Here is a 12,607-nt window from a genome sequence, read left to right as displayed (position 1 = left end):
TTTCAATTTTTGAGGATTTCAAGCACACCTAAAAAAAGAATTCAAACACTTTTAGGTACCCAAATGTACTTGGGTCCTTGGGGGTTAGTCATTTCACTATCCAATTTCCATATGCTACTATATCCAAGATGCAATTTTCTAATAGTACACTTATAATTAGTATGACCAAACTTGCCACAATATTGACAATGACCATTGAACCTTCTTATTCTAGGTCCATAGGTGAGTGAGTGTGTTTGAGTTATCATGTGGCCATTTCTCCCTTGTTTATTAAAAGCATGTGAGCAAGAGATATGATTAGAGTGGTGATTTTGTGATCTAGAAGTGTGTATTCTATAATGATCATTTCTTGAAGTGGACCCCAAGAAGGTAGAAGCCGTAGCTAACTGGCCTAGACCCACTACAGTGACAGAGATCAAGAGCTTTTTGGGTTTGGCAGGTTACTACAGGAGGTTCATTCAGGACTTCTCTAAGATTGCAGCTCTTACGACCCGACTGACTAAGAAGAATCAGAGGTTTGTGTGGACTGACCAGTGTGAGGAGAGCTTCGAAGAGCTGAAGAAAAGGTTGACGTCGGCACCGGTGTTAGCTCTGCCTACTAGTAATGAAGACTTCACAGTGTATTGTGATGCGTCCCGTGTGGGACTGGGTTGTGTGTTGATGCAGAATGAAAGGATAATTGCTTATGCTTCCAGGCAGCTGAAGATGCATGAGTTGAATTATCCTACACATGACCTCCATGGCAGCTGTGATCTTTGCACTCAAGATGTGGAGGCATTACCTTTATGGAGTTAAATGTGAGATCTTAACAGATCATAAAAGCCTGTAGTACATCCTGAGTCAGAGAGAGTTGAACTTGAGACAGAGAAGATGGGTAGAACTGCTTAGTGACTATGATTGCAAGATTCAGTACCATCTGGGTAAGGCGAATGTTGTGGTAGACGCCTTAAGCCGGAAATCACTTGGCAGTCTATCCCATATCACAGTAGAGAGGAGACCGGTGGTGAAAGAGTTTCATAAGCTCATTAATGAAGGTTTGCAGTTAGAGTTGTCTGGTACAGGTGCTTTGACAGCCCAGATGAGAGTGACACCCGTGTTTCTGTAGCAGGTGGCTCAGAAACAGCATGAGGACCTAGAATTAGTGAAGATTGCCAGGACTGTTCAGTCAGGCAAGAATGAAGAGTTCAAATTTGACAGCAAGGGGATCCTCCGTTATGGGAACAGATTGTGTGTACCAGATGACGTGAGTCTAAAGGGAGACATTATGAGGGAAGCTCATAATGCCAGATACAGTGTTCACCCTGGAGCCACCAAAATGTACCAGGATCTGAAAAGAGTTTATTGGTGGCCAGCTATGAAGAGAGAAGTGGCATAGTTCGTGTCAGCCTGTGAAGTATGTCAGAGGGTGAAGCTGGAACATCAGAAGCCGGCTGGAATGCTTAACGCATTGCCGATTCCAGAGTGAAAATGGGAGAATATAGCTATGGACTTCATGGTGGGGTTACCGGCAACGTCCAACAGATTGGACTCCATATGGGTGATTGTGGACAGACTGACCAAATCTGCTCACTTCATCCCTGTTAGGAGTGGCTACTCTATGGATAAATTGGCGCAGGTGTTTATTGATGAAGTGGTCAGGTTGCATAGGGCTCCTGTTTCAATAGTGTCTGATAGGGGACCCCAGTTTACCTCCAGGTTTTGGTGGAGTCTGCAGAATGCAATGGGTACCAGGATGTAATACCCGACTAGATTCCGGCATCGGAATCCCTACCTTCCGGCGGAATCTCTATTGCAATCTAGAATTCTGAAGATGCCAGAGTCTTCTTGCGGGGTAAAATGTGTTTCTAAAATGTTTTCACATGATTTTATGGTTTTAAATGGAAAGAAATGGAGTTTTGAAAAGAATAGGCCAAGGAGGAAGGACCTAGGTTCGGCCGCCGAACCTCAAGTACGGCCGCCGAATATGGGGCTGTTTCGGGAGTGCTTTAGGCCTCCGAAGGCTTTGAGGGAAGAAACCAAGTTCGGCCGCCAAACCTCAAGTTCGGCCGCCGAACATGGGTTAGTTTAGGAGGCAAGTTAGGCTGCCGAAGGTGGTGGAGCTGTGGAGACAACTTAGGCCGCCGAAGGTGGTTGACTGGCCACCTATAAAAGGCCCTCAGACCGAAGATGGGCGAGTTTTCTCTCCATTCTCGAGCTCAGGTGTGTTCATGTCCTCCTTTGGTTGATTTCATGTTCTTTCTTCAAATCCTTCATGTTTTTATGAGTTTCCTTTTGGGTTTTGAAGTTTTAAAGCTTAAATCAAGTTTTGGGAGCTTGGAGACCCAAAGAGTTTGTTTCCTCCCATCTCCAAGTTAGGGATCGCATCAACCCTCGATCTTCAAGAGGTAAGTGTAGATCTTTGCTTTCATTTATGTTCCATAAAGTTTTAAGTAAGTTTGAAGGAAGTTTTAATGCTTGAGTATGGGTAGATATGCATGTTAGGGTTTATGTGGGTTTTATGCCCAATATATGTTTATGTGATGTTTGTGTTGGGGTTTAAGTTAGTTTATGCCCCTTTATGCATGTGGGAGAGTGTATGCATGTTTGGGAGAGAGCACGTGAGGTTTGGGTTGCTTGGAGGTTGGTTTTGCTTGTGTCGAATTCGGACCTGCTGTTCGGAGGGAACCAGGTTCGGCCGCCGAAGGTGTGTTCGGCTGCCGAACCTGCATGAAAGGCAGCTTTCGCCGCTTAACGTGCCCCCGAAGGCCAGGACTTTCAGATCTATGAGAGGCTTCAGCCGCCGAACCTGCCGCCGAAGGTGCCAGACTTTCGGCTCTGGAAGGACTTTCGGCAGCCGAAAGTGCCCCCGAACCTGTATGGCTTTCGGCTCTGGAAGGGACATTCGACCGCCGAAGGTGCCGCCGAAAGTGCCCTGTCCAGCCTTTTCATGGTTATTTTCTATGCATGTTTTGAGGATGTTTTAGGGGGTTTTTGGGGAGTTGTTATGAGTTGTTTAGAGTGTGTTTGGCACCTCATTCGAGTCCACCTGTGTAGGATCGGACCCGAGGGATCGAGGAGGCCAACAGTGTTAGCTATTGCAGAGTCAGTCCAGCGTCTGCCAGAGGTGAGTAGAACTAACTCAAATGTTTTAAGTATGTTCACGCATCATGAATACCATGTATATGTATTAGGCTGTTGCATTAGATTTCACGAAGATGTTGCATTGCATAATTTGCTGTTGATGTGGATGGACCAAGGCGACCCCAATAGCCCTAGATATGATATGTTAATGAAGTCCTATGGAGCCCCTTCGAGGGCCGGGCATAATGAAGTCCTGAGGAGCCCAAAGGGCCGGGCACCATGATATGTTTCAGAAAGAGGGAGTTTTGGTGGTCATGTCCATCCGTGATGTGAAATGTTTGTGCTGTGACGCATTCCATGAAAGCATGATTTATTATTGTTTTTCTGTTATGCTCACTGGGCTTTTTAGCTCACCCTTTTCCCCTAACCCCCAGGTTTGCAGGTATGAGGTCGATCGGAAAGTCGTCAAGAGTAATGTTATGCTTATGTAATAGATTAGTGCTTTAGTGTGGACATGTATTGTAAATTGATAGAATGTATTGTAAGATAATGTGATGTAATGTAATGTAAAGTAGAGTTATGTTTATGGATTAGTATTGTGCTTGGCCCTAAGGCTTGGTTAGTCCCTTTTTAGTACATGATGTATGTTATGTTTTAATGTTGAGTTGAGTTTGAACCAAACTTGTGGCATGTGATTGTTTACCACTCTAGAGTATTTGATGAGGACTCTAGTGGAGGTCTTATGCTTATGGTTCTGATGCATGCACAGGTTAGGTTTTGGTTTGTCAGATGTGATCCAAGCTTGATGTATGTTATGTTGACCCAGCTAGAGCTTTTGTTGAGGGCTCTAATAGGGGGTTCCTTATGTTTTCAGTTATGTAGCATACAGGTCAAGCTCGGTATATACATCAGATGTTTAAGTTTTTATGTTAATGTTTGATCATGTATGGGATTTGACTAGGTGATAGGATGTATGTTAGGCTTGCTATGGGTCCCGGCGGCCTTAAGCCGATCTGGATCCTAGCGCCAATAGCGGTCCGGGTTTCGGATCGTTACACTAGACTTCAGCACTGCTTTCCATCCTCAGACGGACGGACAATCAGAGAGGACCATCTAGACAATAGAAGATATGCTCAGAATGTGTGTGCTAGATTTTGGCGGTTCTTGGAGGCAGCATCTACCTTTGGTGGAGTTTGCCTATAATAACAGCTATCATGCTAGCATAGGGATGGCTCCATATGAAGCTTTGTATGGAAGGAAGTCCAGGTCACCTGTCTGTTGGGAGGAAGTTGGAGAAAGGGCCTTAGCAGGGCCTGAGCTAGTAGAGATCACCAGCAGAGTAGTAGCCATTATCAGAGAAAGAATCAGAACTGCTGTGAGCAGGCAAAAGAGTTATGCAGATATCCGCAGAAGGCAAGTAGAGTTTCAGGAGGGGGATTTGGTATTGCTCAAGGTGTCTCCTATGAAAGGGGTGATTCGGTTTGGGAAGAAGGGTAAGTTAGCTCCACGGTACATCGGACCCTTTGAAATCTTGCAAAAGATTGGGAATGTATCGTACAAGCTGGACTTGCCTACTTCCATGGAGAGAATCCATCTGGTTTTCCATGTTTTCATGTTACGGAAGTTCGTGTCAAATCCGGGCAAGGTTCTTAGCGAGCCTGATGTGGAGATCCAAGAAGATCTCACCTATGTTAAGCAGCCAGTGCAGATCCTAGACACGTAAATCAGAAAGCTAAGGAATAAGGAAATCCCGATGGTGAAAGTCCTTTGGAATCACCACAACATGGAAGAGTGTACCTGGGAGACACGGGAGTCCATGCTCCAGCAATATCCTTATCTCTTCTAAGGTGAGTGTTATGTGTTTTGTATGTGTGTTTATGTTTTATGCTATGTATGCTGGTTTGGTGAACATTCGGGGACGAATGTTCTTAAAGGGGGGAGAATGTAATACCCGGCTAGACTCCGGTATTTGAATTCCTACCGTCCGGTGGAATCTCGAATGTCGGAAACCTCTAGAAGGGTAAAAACATGTTTTTATAAAATGTTTTCATGTATTTTATGGTTTTAAGTAAGAAAGAAATTGAGTTTTGAATGAAAAAGACCATAGAGGGAAATCCAGGTTCGGCCGCAGAACCTCATGTTCGGCCGCCGAACATACATGAGTTTTGGAGTCACTTTCGGCTTCCGAAGGTGGCCTGGCCAACCACCTATAAAAGGCCCCATGGCCAAAAATGGGCGAGCTTTCTCCCCTATTTTCGGCCAACGGTGAGTCCATGCCCTCCCATGGTTAGTTTCAATGATTTCCTTTAAATCTTTCAAGTTTTGACAAGCTTTCGTCTTATTTTGAAGATTTTTGAGTTAAAAACGGAGTTTTGGAGCTTGGAGACCCAAGGAGCTAGATTCCTCCCATCTCCAAGTTAGGATCATCTCTCCTCTCGATCTTCAAGAGGTAAGCTTAGATCCTACCCTTCTTGTATGTTTTAAGCAAGTTTTGAGGGGTTAAGGGGTAGAAATGCATGTTTAGGTTAATGTTGAGTTTATGGACAATGTGTGTTGTTTGAGTTGATATTTGTGTTTGTGTTGGGGTTTAGGATAGTTTGAGACCCCTATATGCTTGGTGGTATGTGTATGCATGTTGTAGAATAGCTAAATGCATGTTTGAATGGTTTGGGAGGCAAAAATATGCATGAGGAGGCTGAGTTCTGCCCTTTGGAAGAACTCAGGTTCGGCCGCCGAAGGACTTTCAGCCGCCGAACCTGCCTGTGGAGGCAAACTTTTGGCTGCCGAACCCTGCCCTCGAAAGTGGACTTTCGGCTCTGGAAGGGAGTTTCGACCGCCAAAGGTGCCGCCGAACATGCACGAGTTTTAGATCTGGAAGGAACCTTCGGCCGCCGAAAATGCTGCCGAAGGTGTATGACTTTTGGCTCTGGAGGGACTTTCGGCCGCCGAACCTGCCGCCGAAAGTGCCCTGTTCAGCCTTCCTTTGCATGATTTCTATGATTGTTTTAAGGTGTTTTAGGGGGTTTTTTTTGGGAGTATTTTAGAGTCATGTTCATGTATGTTTGGTCCCTCATTTGAGTCCACCTGTGTAGGTTCGGACCCGAGGAACCAGGGACCCCAGCAGTGAAACAGCTGCTTCAGTGTCTTTTCAGAGCTAGCCTGAGGTGAGTAGAATGACTCTTTATGTTTCAAAGCAAATAATGAAAGTTTTAGCATGATTCACGCATCATGAATGCCATGAGATATATTAGGTTGTTTGCATTAGAATTCACGAATATGTTGCATTGCATATTATGTTGTTGATGTGGATGAACGTTGAATGATCCATTAGCCCTCGTATGGTATGATATGATATGATGATGATACGGTACAGAAGTCCAGGAAGACCCATTCTACGTCCCTAGCACTATGTAAGAGAAAGTCTAGGAAGACCCATTCTACGTCCCTGGCACATTGGAATGTTATGACATGTTATATAAGGGAAAGACCAGAACCCATTCTACGTTCTGGCACTATTGAAAATGTAGAGGGCTATTGGTGACAAGTTCATCTCTAATGTGAATTGTTTGTGATGTGATGCATTTCATGAAAGCATGAATTTTTAATATAATATTTTTATTATTCTGCTCACTGGGCTCTAGTAGCTCACCCCCATTCCCTTAATTCCCCAGGTTTGTAGGTACGGGATAGACCAGGATGTCAGCAAGAGTAAAGTCATGTTTTATGTAATAGCTAGTTGTGGACATGAGAAAGACAATGCAATGTAAAGTATAGTAATGTAATGTAATGATGTATATTGAGGTTTAGAGTTGTGCTTGACCCTAGTATGTAAAGTAAATCCCTTTTGCACATGATCTGTGAAATGTTTTATTGATGACTTATATAAACCAAGTTTAATGTATGATATGTTACCCCATTGGAGCATTTGATAAGGGCTCCAATGTGGGGTTTTATGTTTATGAGTTTGTGCATGCGCAGGTTAAGCTTGGTAAATGAAAGGGAAAGTTTAAAATTTTTATGTATATGTTTGATCATGTATGGGATTTAACAGGTATACAAAATGTATGTTAGGCTTGCTACGGGTCTCGGCGGCCTTATGCCGATCTGGATCCTAGCGCCGGTAGCGGTCAGGTTTCCGGGTCGTTACAACTCAAGGATTTTATTTTTCAAATTTTTATTTTCTAATGAGAGCTCATCTAAGGATTTTTGTAAAGGATCATTTGAGGGTAAAGGTTCCTTAGGTGAGTTCTCACTTTCCCTTTTTAAGCTAGCTGACTCACATTTCAAAATTTTATTTTTCTTATGACTCTTTTCAAGCTCATCATTCATCAATTTTAAAGCACTTACAAGTTCATCATATGAAAACTCAATAACATCATCACATAAAGTAGAGTCATCAAGTATAGTTATCTCATTGGAGCTTTCCTTTAGAGCCATGAAGCACATGTTGGCAATTTCATCACCAACGTCCTCCTCTTCGGTATCACTCGACTCATCCCATGTTGCTTTGAAGGCCTTCTTCTTGAACTTTTTAATAGGCTTCTTCAACTTGGGACAATCCACTTTGTAGTGACTCGGCTTATTGCACTCATAGCAAATGACTACTTCCTTTTTGCTTGATTCACCCTTTTCCTTTCTAAAATTTTTCCTTGGGATGAACTTTTTATTTTGGAGAAGCAACTTCCTTATTCTCCTAGTTACCAAGGCTAATTCTTCCTCACTTATTTCTTCTTCTTCCTCACTAGTATCTTCGGAGGCTACCCTTAGAGCAATGTTGTTTTTCATTTTGCTAGGTTCCTCCACTTGCTCTCTCTTTAGAGTCATCTCATAGTCAATGAGATTCCCCAAGAGTTCATCCAATTGCACTTTGCTCAAATCTTTGGCATCCTTTAAAGAAGTTACCTTTGGTAGCCATTCTTTAGGTAGACATCTAAGAATTTTCTTCACCAATTCTTCATTTGTGAATGTCTTCCCAAGAGATTTCATCCCTCCAATGATCTCAATGAATCTATCATACATTTGGCTAATAGTTTCATCGGATTTCATCTTGAACAACTCATATTGATAGATGAGGGATTCCATCTTGTTTTCCTTGACTTGATTGGTGCCTTCATGAGTGACAACCAAAGCATTCCAAATTTCCTTGGCGGTGGACTTCATGCATACTTTGTTGTACTCACTTCTACTAAGAGCACAAAACAAGATGTGAATGGCTTTGTCATTGAGGGCTACCCTTCTCTTCTCTAGCTCACTCCATTCACTCTTAGGTTTTTGCTCTTGGTTTCCATCTATCACTCTTGTGGGAAAGAAAGGGCCATTCTCTACAATGTCCCACAAATCAACTCCTTCCGATTTAAGGAAATAATACATTCTATTTTTCCAATATAGAAAGTCATTTCCATCAAAGAAAGGTGGTCTCACAACCGAATGACCTTCTTGAGAATTGAGGGTTGCCATTCAATCTTTACTCCAAGATAGTTATATCTTCAAGATGGGGAGACTTAGCTCTGATACCACTTATTGTCCCTTGAAGCAACCCAAGAGGGGGGGTGAATTGGGTTTATAAAAAAAATTAAGGCAAAAGAACAAATTAGAAGGCAATAGGAAAGAAGATAATCAACACAAGGATTTATAGAGGTTCAGCTATCTCAAGCCTACGTCCTCTCCTCAAGGCCCACCTTGAGAGTTCAACTCCACTATCAAATCTTCTTTGGGTGAAGATTAAAACTCTTACAATCTTAGAGCAAGCCTTTACTCTTTACAAATCTCTTTTTCACTTAAGAGCAATCCTTTGCTCAATACCACACCCACTACAATAGAATCACTCAACAACCTTTACTCACTCTGTAAACCCAACCAATTACAACTCAAAACAAGCTTTCAAGAAATTAATGCTGTAATACCCGGCTAGAGTCCAGTATCAGAATTCTACTTTCCGGTGGAATCCAGGATGTCGGAAGTCTCTAGAAGGGTAAGATTTATGTTTTTCTATAATGTTTTGGTATGTTTCATAGTTTTAAAGTATAAGGAAATGAGTTTTTAAGAGAAAAGAACCAAGGCAGAAAAGCCAGGTTCGGCCGCCGAAGGTGAGGATCGGCCGCCGAACATGCATGGCTTTCGGTTTCACGTGTGGCCTCCGAAGGTGGTCTGGCCAGCCACCTATAAAAGGCCCTCAGTCGGTTGAAAGGATAAGCTTCGCCGTTTCTTTCACTTTCTGAGGTGAGACCCTGTCCTTCTTCAGTTTTCTTCATGTTTTCATTCCCTCATGCAAAGATTTGATTGATTTTGATGTGTTTTTGAAGGTTTTGAGCTAAAACCACAAAGTTGTGAAGTTTGGAGAGTTTGAAGGAGAGTTGCTTCAAAACTTCACGTTAGGATTGTTCATCTTCTTGGTTTCAAGACGTAAGTGAAGATCCTGAACTTGTTGTTATGTTTTCTGAAGGTTTTATGAGGTTTTGGGAGAGAGTTGCCTGAATAGGGTAAAAAGAGAGCTTTTGCTGATTTTTGTGAGAAAGCTTATATATGTGTTTTATGGTTTGTGTTGTTGGGGTTTTTAGGTAAGTTTTGACCCCTTTGAGCATATACTTGGGTGTATACATGTGGAGGAATTGAGGTCGTTGAGTTTGAGGAAATTTGGAGCTTTTGGCGAGAGGCAGAGCAAGTTTCTGCCTTGCTGATGAACTCAGGTTCGGCCACCGAACCCATGAGGAGGTGGCTTCGGCTGCCCAAGCTTGCCCCCGAGCTTTTGGACTTTCGGCTCTGGAAGGGAGTTTCGGCCGCCGAAGGTGCCGCCGAAGGTTAGAGACTTTCGTCTCTGGAGTCCCTTTCAGCCCCCGAAACTTGCCCCCGAAAGGGTTCGGCTACCGAAAGTGGAGATTCGGCCGCCGAAGGTGCATGAGTTTCGTCTCTGGAGAGGACTTTCGGCCGCCGAACCTGCCGCCGAAAGTGTCCTGTCCAGCCTTTCTTTGCACACTTTGCATGGATGTTTGAGTGAGTTTCAGGGGAGTCTTGGGGAGTTTAATAGAGATGGTTATCAGCTAGTTTGGTCCCTCATAAGAGTTTATCTGTGCCTACACAGACTAGAGGAACCAAAGAGAGCAGCAGTGAGTACTGCTCCAGAGTTTACAGAGCCTGCAGAGTCAGTCCAGATAGCCAGAGGTGAGTGGAACTAAACTTAATTCTTTTAATTGAGAAATGAACTGTTTTTAGCATCATTCATGCATAACTACACTACAAAAAAACAGTGATTTAGCGACCAAAATTTTGGTCGCTAAAAGGCAAAATTTGGTCGCTATTATGAAATAGCGACCATTTAGCGACCAAAATGAAATGGTCGGTGTTTGGCCAGTCGCTAAATTTTTGGCGACAATTTGGAAATTGGTCGCTAAAATAGCGACCAATCAGCGACCATTTTTTGGTCGCTAATTTGGTGTCATGGCAAATCATTTTTGGCGACAATCTGGAAATTGGTCGCTAAAATAGCGACCAATCAGCGACCATTTTTTGGTCGCTAATTTGGTGTCATGGCAAATCATTTTTGGCGACAATATGAAAATTGATCGCTAAATGATCGCTGTTTTGGTCAATATTCTTTGTATTTTACAGCTCAAAGAATTTAATATTTTAATTAACCGACATTTTTTCAAAAAAATTGTACAATCAACCAAAATTCAATTTAATATTTGTTTTAATACTCCTGAATAGATGTTAATAAGAATCAGCCATTGATAGCTACTTACTAATAATTTTAAAATAATTAAACTAATTTTTCAACGATATTTAAAATATTGCTTTTAAAAAGAACAAATTAAAATCTTTAAGGACCTAATTGCTTTTCTTACTTCTATATACATCAATCATCTCTAATTAATTTAACACAACTAGAACATAAAATCTTCATGATACTACTTCTAATTTAACCATTTCTCTATCCGGGTCTGGTTGATCAATGATCTTCCTGAGATAGCAGCTGCAAGTGCTGCTGTAAAATTTGGATCTCTTGTCAAGGAAGAAGCCATTTGTTGGACCAAAATCTGCCCAACATCTTGAGCTTCAGTTTCTTTTACTGCCTTTTTAGCATTCTCCTGTAGCATTCCAGGTTTCATCAGGTCAAGAGTTACAGTAGTAGCAGGGTTCGCAGTGGGAACTAGACCTGCTATACTTGAACTGTGTTGGCTCGAGCCTAAAGAAAATTGTGGCTTTGAAAGGTGCAAGTGGTTGTGCTCTCCTTCATAAGTTGCCACCAAAATTGAAGGATCTTCTGCACTTCTTTGGACCTGAATACCAAAAAAGAAAATTCCCATTTATAAAAAACTCAAAATCTTTCTCTCTACTAAGTATTTAAGCAATCAACCAAATGATTTTGCAAAGCGTTGTAATTTTCGCAGAGAACAGTAAGCATTTCTGTTAGCTTCTTGTTCTCAGTGCTTATCCTCGTCAACTCTTCAACCAAAAAGCTAGTTGTTTGATCCTCTCACTGGCAACACACAATAGCTATTTGGCCACTGCCCTAATTATAACCAGAGAAACATGAATAATTTCCAAGGAAAAAGCAAAGATTTCAAAAAGGCTCAACATTATATTTCAGAAATACCTTAAGAACCCATGAAGACATCTCTAACGCCTTGACAGAGCTTACCTTCCCCTCTATAGGAGTTATGACGACATTCAAGCAAACCTATAACTGCCTGCTTGTTTCTATGGACTCATTCAATGAACACAAACAATCAAACAATCATATAGTCTGAAACTGAATTTGCACACGCCACGGGCATCTAATCTATTACCATTTGCAATCAATTTCCCTAAATTAGTTTCAGATTCAAGTTGTAACACATATTACCTCAGAATCCAGGAGATTTGCTTTGGTATTGGTCATAAGGACTTCAAAGGAATAACCGTATAACACAAATCACAATGAATGACTGAAGCAATCGCAACAAAATGGCATGATTAGCCTGATCTTTTGTGCTTGAAAAATGGCATGGATATTGGAAGAAAAAGGATGTATGAATTGAATATGGCATAAAACTAATAGAACCTCAAGAAATTCAAGCTTATAAAATTTTGATCCAATAATAACCAGTATAAAAACTTAGGAAATACCATGAAGAACAAATTCTGGGCATCTAAGAAGCAGTCCATAAAGAACACGAGCACACAAGAATGTTTTAGAAATCCTGAAACAAGTATATAAATTCAGAATCCTAATTCACCAACACGATTAAGAATTCATAGATGACATAAGCTATGAATTATAGAAGTAAATCAGCTAAAAGAGGATGAGAGATAAATACCAGGAGAGAGAGAGATCGGTGAGGCCCAAGCAGGGAGCATCCCTCCACCCACTGATTCAAGTTCTCGCTACTCATAAAACAAAATGATTCTGATGAAATCCCACTACAGAACAAAAAATAAATTACCCACTTTAACAGCACACTCCAAAATGAAATCCCCACCGAATAATTCACAATCGCAACGCCGCCGCCGCCGCCGCCGCCCACCCCCCTCCCCAACCCAAAAAATAAAAAGAAAAATAAAACAAAAT

At 41.9% G+C, this 12,607-nt stretch overlaps 1 protein-coding gene across 1 annotated transcript; it reads right to left on the bottom strand.

Moving 5' to 3' along the window:
• Positions 1 to 10,813: 10,813 nt before the first annotated feature.
• LOC110606379 (probable WRKY transcription factor 40) lies at positions 10,814 to 12,396 on the bottom strand. The gene is made up of 3 exons (XM_021745200.2): positions 12,357 to 12,396; positions 12,166 to 12,239; positions 10,814 to 11,336 (listed from the first exon to the last, which is right to left on the bottom strand). The coding sequence occupies exons 1-3, from the start codon at positions 12,394 to 12,396 to the stop codon at positions 10,971 to 10,973; spliced, it is 480 nt and encodes a 159-aa protein (XP_021600892.1). The 3' UTR covers positions 10,814 to 10,970.
• Positions 12,397 to 12,607: the final 211 nt, after the last annotated feature.

This window comes from Manihot esculenta, chromosome 1 (genome assembly GCF_001659605.2).
Source record: "Manihot esculenta cultivar AM560-2 chromosome 1, M.esculenta_v8, whole genome shotgun sequence".
NCBI classification, from domain to species: domain Eukaryota; kingdom Viridiplantae; phylum Streptophyta; class Magnoliopsida; order Malpighiales; family Euphorbiaceae; genus Manihot; species Manihot esculenta.
The sequence above is the reverse complement of the archived record's forward strand: the minus strand, read 5'-3'. Positions and strand labels throughout refer to the sequence as shown.

Excerpts from the sequence above, each read along its gene's own strand:
- LOC110606379 (XM_021745200.2), bottom strand. The coding sequence starts at position 12,396 with ATGCTCCCTGCTTGGGCCTCACCGATCTCTCTCTCTCCTG. Across the intron at positions 12,240-12,356 it reads ACCGATCTCTCTCTCTCCTG|GATTTCTAAAACATTCTTGT; the intron begins GTATTTATCTCT and ends TACTTGTTTCAG. Across the intron at positions 11,337-12,165 it reads CCCAGAATTTGTTCTTCATG|GTCCAAAGAAGTGCAGAAGA; the intron begins GTATTTCCTAAG and ends TTTGGTATTCAG.